Source organism: Psilocybe cubensis, chromosome 4 (assembly GCF_017499595.1).
Source record: "Psilocybe cubensis strain MGC-MH-2018 chromosome 4, whole genome shotgun sequence".
NCBI lineage: Eukaryota > Fungi > Basidiomycota > Agaricomycetes > Agaricales > Agrocybaceae > Psilocybe > Psilocybe cubensis.
The window spans coordinates 3172085-3183826 of NC_063002.1; the positions used below are offsets into that span (position 1 = coordinate 3172085).

Here is an 11742-nt window from a genome sequence, read left to right on the forward strand (position 1 = left end):
AGCGAGGCCAAATGGCAAAACAGAGAAAAGTTGAGGTAAGTAATGAGTATAAAATGGGTCCCTTCACAGAAGGTCAGAAGCAGATCAACGGAGTTTGCCAAGTTTCGCACTCACGTAACGAGGGGCTCCTCGTGGCTTGTTTGTTCCTGACAAATGGAAATTAAGTAATGGAGATAAAGTAAAAAAGTAGCAAGTTAATTATCTAGGGAAGCAAAGCTAGTGCTACAATCGGAACAAGGCTGCAAAGGCGTTCTTTAATACTTCAATATCGATTTTGAGTTTCTTACAGTCAGTCAAAAGTTGGACTTCATTTTCAGTTCTTGCACACAGGCGACAGATCTCGAGCGTTTAAGACACCACGACCAGTCATGTTTCTGAGGTGGAAAAAAAGGGTCCTGCCAATCTAGTTAAGAGAAATGACACACATAAGCCGGGAACAAGTGCTCTTACTGGGCGGAGTTCAACAAGATACTGTAACCGATCTTTAACATCTCGCGCCACGACTCCAAATACTTCCTATAAGAGAAAATAGAGACATCAGCCTTTTGATTCAGCAAAAGCCGCAGCATTCATACCTTCTGCCAATACATGATATCTCTCGTTCGAATCTCATCGACATATAACCACGCTAATTGCTTGGAACGAGATTTGAATTCATAGCCTCTTTTATGCCTTTTTCTCTCTGCTTGTCGATCCAGGTATCGATGCCAATTTTTCCACCGGTGATAGTCTTCATCCTCGTAAACTGGATGGACCGTGCCCCGGCGAATGGCCGCCCAAGACTCACGACTCTATCAATTGAATTAGTGTAAAAATGATAGCAATTTAAACATTTTGATATCTCAACAAACCCTAGAATGTTCCCCGCCAGAAAAAGACTGGGATTGCAATTCCAAAGGTTGTCGTTCTCTAGAGCTCATCTCGAGGGTGTACTCCATGCCATACCATTCATCTGGGCCCTCAGTCGCAACTAAGGATTCGGAATTATGATCGCAGCCAATATCTTGGTCCACGTCCTATACGGAAAAAATGATATTTGGGGTTTGTGTGCTTGAGTTATACAAATATTAATTGCTTACATTAATCCTTTCCGGTTTTTTGCCTTCTTTGATTTCATATAGATATGGACTAGTATAAATCGCGCCATCTTCAACATCTTCAGCAGCGATATTCTCCGATGCATCCAATATTGTGAATCTTGAAGAGAAGCGGGAAGGACATAAAGCAGATAAAGATGGTTCCAGTAGGGGGCCAAGATTTTTTCCAGCCAAATCAGGGGTGAGAGGAGGTGTTTCCGAATCTCCAAAGCGGACGTGAGTTTGTGGTATTGAGTAGCTTTCTGAAGGCGTAGAAAAAAAAGATCCATCCAACGAAGGCACAGAAGAAGGAAACATCGCAATTGAAGCCAGTGGGGCAGAGTTCATAGCAGTCACTGTGATCGAATTAGAGGCACCATCGAAGTCGCAAAAGTCATTTCTGTCGAAGAGATGTCGCATACGAGACAAACCGCCAAATGAATGCTGACTTTCTGAGAGAAATGTGGATATATGCGCCTTATGAGGTGGTTTGGTACTAGAATGTATGCCATTGAATGGCACATTGTTGTCAGGAGATGTTGTGAATTGGTGATTCCAGTAATAGTCTTGCCCAAGAGAATGACAGTCTGATGCATGAGGTGTAGTATCATTCTCAGTTTGCGCTATACAACTATCAGTCAATCCCAGAGTGGTTGATTGTTGGGTTGTATCGAGGTCTTTTCCAGTAGAACCACCGTCTGAAGAAGAATCGTTGCCCTCGTTGGACGACTTCGACGAGGATATACTAGTGAAGAAGGACCCAACAGAGGACAGGGCGAGATGGTTGAAACTACGAAGTTTCGAGAATAGTGGCTGCTGAATGATATGAGGTCCACTTAACTTCCCGCGTTGTCGACTAGTAACAATAGTATCATCTTCTTCCTGAGGCATCTTGATTACTTGCGAACAAGAAGAACGGTCTGTAAAGAGTTTGAAGTGACTCGGCTACACTGCAGATAGAGGGGGAGACAGTCCCAGCATTATGCCATCATGGTTCAAGCGATACAAAAAGGACATCAAACGCGTCTCGTAACAGACTTCATGATATCACGTGCCGTGACACACTTTGAGAAAAAAAAAATACGTTACAGTAGCTGGGATTGTACGTTGTCTTTTTTACCTACTGGCGTCTGGCCTTTTTACCTTTCTGTATAGAGTTCCAATATCAGGATGTCTGTCATGGTTCACGAGTAAAGATAAGGACTAACCCTATCCCCGTCTGCCTCATATTCACGTTTGCGAGGTTTCGGATCCACCTGCATAGCATCATCGGAATCATCTTCATTGTCCTCTTCCTTAGCACCCGGGTCCAAGTCTACTGGCTGAATAGGCCAGGCGTTTATTTTACCGTCTTCTCCTCCGGTTACTAATGTTTGGTTCTATGAAGTAGATTGTCAGCAAGCACAACTTGGCAATTATGGCTGGTAAATTTGAGTTACCTTTTCGTCCCATACTAGGGCACGTACAACGCCGACGTGGCCATGTGTCCAGAGTTTGTGTAAACACCAAGGGGCATCGGGAACTGAGGTGTTCATGTTTGATAACAGAGCGATATCGCCTCTGAACCGAATCGAAGTCATGGTGATTAAGTAGGCCTTTTAGGAACTCAAAAATTATGATACATACTCATTGGAGCCGGTGAATACACCAAGTTTGGGGCTTGACGTACTTGAACTGTGGGCTGTGATCAGGTAGTCTGTGACCCATGTCCGATGTTGATGGAGAACTGGCGAACGGATATCTAGGCTTAAAAGTTGGTCCAACTATTGTGGTAATCAATATAGAATAGATAGATCGGAAAACGTCTGAACTGACATCACTTTTCCATGTGCTGAAAGTTTCCATATCACTTGCTGCCCATATTCCAGCAGCGTCAGACGAGGCGCCGGGTATCCAACCAGCCTGCGAAACACTGCATCCCCAATTGCCTACTTGGATGACAGCCTCGTCTTCATCATCTTCATCGGCATTTGAAGTACATATGAGACCATCTGATGAGCCAGAAAGCAAAATGTTGTTATTTGAAGCGGGATCTCTGGAACCGGCAAAAGAAACGGTGGTAACATCGTCCGAGTGAGTTGAAGAGTGTGTTCGCACTGGAGTCGCGGGTTGACGTGGATCCCTTTAATAAAAATTAGATGAAGCAGGAAGGATGAAAAATAGACATACCAGTATAAAATTGAGGCATCTTCGCCCTTCAATTCGGTTCCAGCAACAACTGTTAATCCGTCCGGAGAAACATCGCAGCAAAGCAAGCCATGCCTGTCTCCAAGGTTGGTCACTGGAAACAAGAAATATCTTTATGAGTGGTCAGATAAACGAAACGCGGAATAAGGCTGTGTTTTTACTCTTGATACTGTGTGAATTCGATCGTTCGTCCCAGACTTTAACACTCCCGTCCTTTCCAGAGGAAACTAAGTATTCTTTGGCGAATCCGGCCATATTCAACGTAGTGTGAACTGAAGTAGTCCCGACTTCATGTCCAGATAGAGTTTGTACGTGTTTTAATGTGGATTTGTCAATGATATCAATAACATTGAAAGGAGCAGAGGCCGATGCAGCATAGAAAGAAGATAAAGATGTTAATCCCAGAATATATCCCGATGATGTGGACGTTCTAGTAGTAGATCGGGGGGTATTTTTCTCCGTCAATTGTGGAGATTGTAGCAGAAGTCGATGTCGTTCAGCCATTGAGAAAACAGAATTAAAATGACATGAAAAGATGTTGGAAGTTGAGAGCGAGATTTGATTGGCCAGATTGATCAGTCGAATGTAATTGCACTTGTTTATTCGAGTAGCTATTGCGTTTTGCAGAGTTTTGCCGAGCCTGCCGTCATTGTTCAATTTACAGTGCGCGTTGCTCACACTTGCACGTATTCATCAATATCCTGATACCCATGCCATTTTACATCTATCACAGGACTATATTGGCATGAATGAATCATTGCGAATATTTATACTACCAGCATAAACCAGTCCTTTTGCCAGACGACCCGTGACACTATAGTGTGCAGCCAAGTTTCATCATCCTTAAGCAATTTAAAGGATGAACGAGTCTCTGATTAGTATGTATAGATTTCGGATTTCAGCCAATCTTTGACTTAAACGCATGCTTTCAGACCCTTTTACGCTTTCGCATCCCACTGCAGTTCAAACATCCCTGTTTGCCGGGGCACTTTTCGCTAAATTCGACCCAACCGGGCGCTTCATCGCATCAGGACGTTTGAACGGTTCAGCTGAAATATGGGATCTCGAAACAAGAGCACCAATTAGGTGGTTAGATGGACACGTAAAAGCTATAACTAGCATTGAGTATGTTTCTCTACATCGTAACATTATGTTTCTTCTAACTCTTCGTGTAGCTGGTCGAGAAATTCTCGATACCTTTTGACCTCTTCAAAAGATTGGAATGTCATTATTTGGGATCTTTCTTCCACCTATGATCCTCCTCAACGACAAAAATCCCTCCGATTTGACGTTCCAGTTGTTAGCGCCTCCTTTCATCCCAAAAATAGGTGAGAAAAGCGTTTTGGATTGCTGTTTTTTTATCTAACGCAACATTCCAGCCAAATCGTTTTAGTTTTGCTAGCAACCGGGGAAGCCTATGTTTGTGATTCGAGAAAACAGCACAGAACGCGTACTGAGCTGTTAGAGCCGCTCCCTGATGAAGTAGAAGAAGACGAAGAGAATGCTGGACATGGCACTCAACGGTACGTCCAAAATCAAAGGCACATCACTATGCATATTGATTTAATTCTAGCGCTGGGATGACAGTTGCCCGTTTTGACCCATCAGGTAAAAACATTTTTGTGGGTACTGATAATGGATACCTCCTTGTATTTAACACACGGACGAAAATTGTTCGTTTACTATCTGAATTTCATGTCTTTTAACTTCGTTTAATAGTTATGGTTATAGATGATTGGACGGCACAAGATTTCTGGAGCAGGGATTATGAAGGGCTTTGATTTCACAAGATCTGGAAGGTGAGTCCATTCCTAACCACTTGGGAACTTTTACGGGTTGACTCATGATTATCACTGTATGTAGACGTTTGGTGACAAACTCATCGGACAGAACATTGCGACAGTTCATACTTCCTACATACCCTTCACTTCCTGTCGACGCCGATCTGCACAATCCGCCAAGTTTTTTAGATGTTGAATTGGAACCTACTCATAGATTCAACGACCCAATCAACAGAACAGCTTGGCATGCAATGTGCTACAGTCCTGACGGGGACTGGCTGGCTGGGGGTATAGTAATTCTAAACATTGCTTGAACTTGTTCCTGATATTCCGATGTAGGGGCCGCTGATCCCGCCGGCCATAAAATATACATATGGGACATTTCGAATGACGGCGCTTTTGCCAGTGCCTTGGACGGAGGTCGCGAGCCACTGACTTACTTGCATGTAAGGATGTATTGCTCTATTTTGAAATAACTTTATAATATCGATTGGCACAGTGGCATCCATCAAGATCTTCATTCGCTTCTACCACTAATCAAGGAAGCATTCTCATTTGGCATTGTCCAAATCCAGAACGATGGGGTGCATTTGCTGGTGGTTTTGAAGAGGTTGATGAGAATGTGGAATACGAGGAACGTGAAGATGAATTCGACATTGTATGCATGATATTGTTTATATCTCTCCTGCTTTTTTATTTAAACTGTTTACAGGAAGACGAAGCTGTCCAGTTCGAAAGGAAGATGAAGGCCGAAGAAGAGGAAGTGGATATTGACACTGTTGTGACTGGTACTCAAGCCGCGGTTGTTAGTAAGGGTACGCACAGCGGCAATATGGGTGGAGCTGCCACTCCAATCGGGACTGGAAATGGCCATACAATGGACTTGGATAAGCTTGGATCTGGGATGGATGAAATCATCGACATTGAAACGTCGTGGGCGGAGGAAGAGCCAGACTTGGATATTCCAGGTGGATGGAAGATGAAGGTGATAATGGAGTCTTCGGAAGATTATTGATGATGATGTTGCCAAAAAGTAATTCTTGACTCCGGCTTTCTAATGAAAATCATTCCTCACTCTCAGTCTAGTATCAAGACACACCGTCATCCCTCAAACATGCTCCACGTACATCGCCCAATTGACTTTACGTGCATTTTGTCCACTGTTTCGAAGCGATAGGCGGCGATATGCATCCTTTATGGCCGACATTGTTTACATATAAAATTACGACGCTTTGACAAGGTTCTAAATACCCACCAATCTCAAGACTACCAAACACAGCAAAACCTCTGACGACGCGTATACATGTCTCGACGATGCCATGACCGTGATTTGCGATCGAATATCTATTTGTGGTACTACCCCTTTCTGGATTCAAAACCACGCCCGGGCAGATTTCTTCGCTCTTCCATCCCTCTTCCTCCTCACTCCCCCTATACCTTATACATCCCTTGACGGGGTAATTTGTAGACGTATATCATAACAGTTCGCAACTTTATTGCACATCCTAGCCATCCACTCTCTCTTTGTCTGGCCAATGGCGGAGCAGCAACACTCTCAGCGTCGGCACCCAGCTTCACTCTTACCTCTTGGGGAGCATAATCCGCATCTTTTGGCACTCGTTCAGAGACGCGTCTCTATGGATATGATTGAATATGTTGCCCGCCAAGCGTCAAAAGTTATCCGAATCGACGGCGAGTCTGAACCTGAGGATTCCAATGTGCCGATGGATTCTCAGCCTTTGCCCACTCCTCCCCAGACTCCTGTTAAGGTGAAGCCTTCAGTGCAAGTACCCTTGAAAGACATTCCAGGAGAAAAACCGCAGCCGGACCCTGTCCCTTTGCTCTCTCTGGAAAGCTTTATCTTGCACCTCGTACGGTGCTCGAATGTCCAAGTGGCAACGTTACTGACCACTTTGGTCTACCTTGAGCGATTGCGTACCAAGTTGCCTACTATGGCCAAAGGCTAGTGCACAAGGTTTTGAAGGTTGTCTTGTACTAATTGAATGACCGCAGGTATGCCCTGTACTCGCCACCGAGTATTCCTCGCTACACTCATCGTCACTGCAAAGTATCTGAACGATTCATCACCAAAGAACATCCATTGGTCGAACTATGCGGTTCTTTTCGATGTCGCCGAGATCAATTTGATGGAAAAACAATTGCTCTATCTTTTGGACTACGAGCTCCGCTTTGACGAAGAGGAAGTTTGTCAATTATTTGCTCCATTCATGGCCTCCTCCACCGATTCTAGCACAGTTGCTCGCGCTTCTGCTGTTAATAAAGTCGCGAAAGCTGGAAAGGCAAGAGCCGAAGCCCAGCAACAGCAGTCTCAGCCACAGCCCACCCCGGTCGAAGAAAAAGAGCCACAATATCCCGCTCAGGCTCATATCGCTCCAAATACCGCTGGAGACGTTGGACCTACCTTGCCCTCATCGACACCATCAACCTCTTCTTTGACGTCGGCTGTTAGAGGTATTGCTCGCAAGTTGTCCACTGCACACCTTCGTCAGCCCGCCGCGACGACTGCGACTCTGTATTCGGGCGTCAGTACAGATTCAACTGCTTCAACCGCTTCGTCAACTTCGGATATTGCTTCACTTGTCGATGATAGCGGATCATGCTCATCGTCGTCAGGCTGGACGAGCAATGGATCGGATGTGGAGGAGGAACCTTTCAACAATTGTCAATCTGTAGGCATCGTCGAACCAAGTTCGTCATCTTCCCAACTTGGTCGCACAATTCCTGTCAATGCCGTTCTTGCCGGTCCTGGTACTATGAAGAAGCCTTTCTCGTTGCGCCCGATACCCACCAATGCGCATAAAGCGAATAAAACAAGCACTCCTAACGGAAAGAACGACATAACGCCGACCAGAGCAAGGAAACCTTCCGATACGTCCTCCATCCACACTATCATTGGTTCGCCTCTCCTTTCTCGAAGGCATGCTATCAAACACCAGCCTACTGAGGGGAAGCGTTTGATTTCACTTTCTACCAAGGCTTCGTCTAGCTCTATCGCAAAGAAGAAAGAACACTTTCGCCTTCCGGCCAGTTCTACCATGCCTGCAATTTCATTCTCCTCTAGTGTTGCCCAAAGTGTTAAGTTGCGCTCCGGCATTGCAGCCAATCGATCTGCATCTGGATCAGGCCAAGGACTTATGTCATCTCAGTCCTCTGGCAGCGTGGCTTCACAGTCATCGTCATCTACGAGAGGTGTTGGTGCGATCATTAGTAGGATGTGGGGTGCTGCTGCCGCAAACCTGAAGGGTGGCTCTCAGAATCATGCACCTGCTCCTCTTGAATCAGGGGCGCGCCCATTGACCAGCCGCCCGGAAGGCATGCCTGTTTGATGTTGTCAATCCGATTCTAACCTTTTCCACGGAAACCTGTTGATTTCCATCCATTTTTTTGTTTATCATTTCTTTTTGATCGTGTATGTTTCTTTTCTTTTTTCTCCTACTTTTTCATTGTTCCATTTCTTTTGACCTCCTGATATTTTCAAACATTTATTTCATCTATCAAGTTCGCCCCGTCAAGCTGCTCCTTTTTCCGACTCGACCCCAACCAACGCCCACCACTTCCCCCCCTCCATCTTTCCAATTTTTCCTCTGGGCCTCATTCTCAATAATGGAATTTGTTACCAATGTACATGACTATACTACCTCTCGTTCACTAATCGTTTGCCAGCTCCCTGTGTCGCCATTTATAACATCTAGAATTACCCGACCCCACATCATCACCCTATACCTCCCTGCCTATCCATCCATCCTCCCTCGATCTTTCTCCCCCCCTTAGTTCCTAACTCCGACCTCGTTTCGTAGATAATGCACATGTACACTACTATACAATATCTTTGTACTTTTTATATACGCATCTCCAATATCAATTTTATGTACGATGATGCTCCGATTTCAGATTCCAATACTGAGTTAACCTGGACCTCAAATTTTATCCCCATCGCTCAGAGTCCAAGCTCGACTAAATACATACGCAAAAATACCCCTTTGAAGTGAGTACATCCATTCGAATATATAACGTTGATACAAACATCATATATTCCACCGAAATCATATTTTCCATAACTGCACATTGCCAAAAATTGGGAAGTAGATAATGAAAACAGAGTGACAGGCGCTGAGAGCTCGAAATGAGTAAACAGTCCTGGATTCATAAATACTCTAGTAAGATTCATCCCTATCTCGGCTACGAATTTGTCAGGGAAAGGAGAGCACATGAAGTTTTACTTTAACTCTGGTGAAGAAGCAGTAACAATAAACTCCACGGTAGTATGATCTGAAGGCGTTGTCTGCTGCTCAGGTTCTGGAGATGATGCAAATTGCCTGGGCTGTACCAGATTGACCGGCATTGGCATTATGGAGTCGGTGCCGCTGGAATCAGTGCCGTAGAGGAAGGCCCACCAATGAGGTGTGAATCTCAACCTGTTCTCATCGGTTCTTGCATACTGCGGTTCCCAGGCCTTCAAATAAACGAAGCGCGCCTCAAAGTCCCTATATGAGCCTTGAAATTGGTTGTAAATAACTTTCTTCTTCGAACGTATTATCGATAAAAGCCTTGCATGTGCGACAGTGACTTCGGAGTAGGCATCTAGGTAGTGCGCTGGAAGCATTTTAAGGGCCCGTTTTATCGGTTCAGCGAAGATGGCCGCATAGTAAAACATAGCCATCGCGTTATGATATCGGTTTTCTGAAAACACCTCTCCTAGACCCGCGGTTATGCTTTCCATGAGAGTAGCATATGCATGTGATGCTTGTTGATGGCCACGAGACTGTGAATCGACAAGGTCGGTATGTAGCCAACATATCTCGGTGCTAGCTTCTTCCAGGAAATTGGATATCCCAGGGTGAGCATGTAAATTGCCAAAAAATAGACCTGTCTCCGTGGTTTTTACGTGGCGGAAGAATGATTCCATTAGAAGTAGGTATTGGCAAAAAATTGGGACTGTCATAAAACAAAAATTAGCATTGCGCAAGTGGAGGTAACGAATTCATACCTTGCCGAGGGTCCGCAGAAGGTCCCACAGGAATCAAACGCAAATAACGCGGAAATGGATCATTGCCCTCAAGCATCAACGGGTATTCCCCATTTCGGGTATAGACGTAATGCAGTATGCGTATCATGACCTCCTGTCGATGTGGCCAATATTCAGGTCTAATTCCGTTTCGCACGAGGTAGTCCAAAAAGACAAGTTTGTTCCTTTCGTGGAGTAACTTGTAGGCTAACGATGGATCTTCTGCAGCAGTCGTTTCAGAATTCGGATACCAATCGAATACTGAGCTCCCAGTGGTTTCGTCATATAAAAATTGCCAATATCTGCTACCAGCACAAATGGTGATGTATGCCAAATTGGAAATATCGCTTTCTTGGGAGTCACCGTCTGCTATCGTTAACAGTTTGGATATGTCGCAGAAGCAATGATATACGTCAGGAATGAGTTTGCTTGGGTCGGGCTTGTTAACTATTTTTCGTATGACTGCCGCTGTATCGTAAAGAGGAGGAAGTGCCTGTTCATCCTCATTAACACTTAGCCTCCAGGTTTCGCCTCCAAAATATTTTTCTTGGAATATAAAACGGGAGTACGAATCCCGAACTCTTAACCATGTCGAATCAATGGCCATCCATGTTTTCATCGACCACAACTCGGACAAATCGTTCCGCCGGTGATAATGTTTCCGATATTGCTGAAGCGGTATTGACAAACGTTCGCGTATCTTTTCGGATAGATGGATGGCTTGACAGAATCTGTAAGAGTACGAGCATATTGCCGCCAGAAAACGTGCAAAGTAGTGGGAAAACGAAACGAATGCTGCGCGAAATACCATTGCCTGTGGGGATTTGTAAGGGCATGGAGAAGGCGGTTCCTTGATGTCACTGAAAAACAACAGCGACATATAGAGAAGGTAAGTTTGAAATGTTGGGAAGGTAGTCGTGGCAATAAGAAAGAACAAAACAATGCATATAGAGACAGTGACGGATGCGGCCACAGCCTTATTCCCAATTGCGTGTAGGAAGTCGATTATTCCAGCAAAGAACAGCACCAAAGCAATCTGTAAAAGCAGAGGAAGGAAAGTTAAAATTTTCCACACATGCCATCTTTCCATTCCTTCGTAACGCATATTTTGTATTGCAACTGTGTCCCTCGAATTTTGACCGGGATATGCCTGGTATTCTCTTAGCCACTGCATTGTCACGATGCCAACTAGAACGGTCGCCAGACTGAATATAAGACTAAGAAACCAAAAAATATTGACGCGAATGGCGGATGGACTAGGTGAAAAGTTTTGCGATGGAAGCTGAGTAATCTGACCTGTCCCGTTGTTATAAGCAATCTGGGAGAGGAGGCTAATCACATCGTCGTCAGAATCCGGCTGTAGAGTCTTGTACGACTCAATGATAAATGCAGTCACAACGGCTGAGAACAGACCAGCCTAAGATGAATCAGTCCTCCAACGTTCGAAGCTCATTCAATCCAACTCACAAAAATCAACAGATTTCCGATTTCATCTTTCCACCCATCGCATCGCATCCTTTCCTTCTGCATCATCGGATCCAGTAACTTTCTCCATGGATCGCCTTCAGTCTTTTTCGGGGCGAATTTGTAGTCGTCGTCCAGAGTCCACGGTTTGTCGAAGTTCTGCCATAAAACTTAGTATATAACACAGATCCTATGATAAAACTCGCCT

General features: G+C 44.7%; 5 protein-coding genes across 5 annotated transcripts; 3 read left to right on the plus strand and 2 right to left on the minus strand.

Annotated features, from left to right (window-relative positions):
- Positions 1-293: 293 nt before the first annotated feature.
- JR316_0005220 (WD repeat-containing protein 89) lies at positions 294-3767 on the minus strand (the record flags this gene model as incomplete). Its single annotated transcript, XM_047890983.1, has 12 exons — positions 294-395; positions 451-516; positions 576-791; positions 852-1016; positions 1080-1866; positions 2201-2223; positions 2285-2455; positions 2516-2636; positions 2703-2839; positions 2892-3198; positions 3246-3357; positions 3425-3767. 12 exons carry the CDS (start codon positions 3765-3767, stop codon positions 294-296), a joined length of 2550 nt encoding a protein of 849 aa, XP_047750744.1.
- Positions 3768-4122: 355 nt separating this feature from the next.
- On the plus strand, positions 4123-6059 carry JR316_0005221 (Set1 complex component swd1; the record flags this gene model as incomplete). Its single annotated transcript, XM_047890984.1, has 10 exons — positions 4123-4141; positions 4196-4388; positions 4439-4591; positions 4643-4786; positions 4837-4936; positions 4995-5062; positions 5127-5332; positions 5384-5490; positions 5544-5702; positions 5757-6059. The coding sequence occupies 10 exons, from the start codon at positions 4123-4125 to the stop codon at positions 6057-6059; spliced, it is 1452 nt and encodes a 483-aa protein (XP_047750745.1).
- A 304-nt stretch (positions 6060-6363) lies between these two features.
- Positions 6364-7011, plus strand: JR316_0005222 (uncharacterized protein; the record flags this gene model as incomplete). The annotated part of the gene is made up of 2 exons (XM_047890985.1): positions 6364-6501; positions 6529-7011. The coding sequence occupies 2 exons, from the start codon at positions 6364-6366 to the stop codon at positions 7009-7011; spliced, it is 621 nt and encodes a 206-aa protein (XP_047750746.1).
- A 36-nt stretch (positions 7012-7047) lies between these two features.
- Positions 7048-8391, plus strand: JR316_0005223 (PHO85 cyclin-1; the record flags this gene model as incomplete). Its single annotated transcript, XM_047890986.1, has 1 exon — positions 7048-8391. One exon carries the CDS (start codon positions 7048-7050, stop codon positions 8389-8391), a length of 1344 nt encoding a protein of 447 aa, XP_047750747.1.
- An 890-nt stretch (positions 8392-9281) lies between these two features.
- On the minus strand, positions 9282-10677 carry JR316_0005224 (uncharacterized protein; the record flags this gene model as incomplete). Its single annotated transcript, XM_047890987.1, has 2 exons — positions 9282-10000; positions 10053-10677. 2 exons carry the CDS (start codon positions 10675-10677, stop codon positions 9282-9284), a joined length of 1344 nt encoding a protein of 447 aa, XP_047750748.1.
- Positions 10678-11742: the final 1065 nt, after the last annotated feature.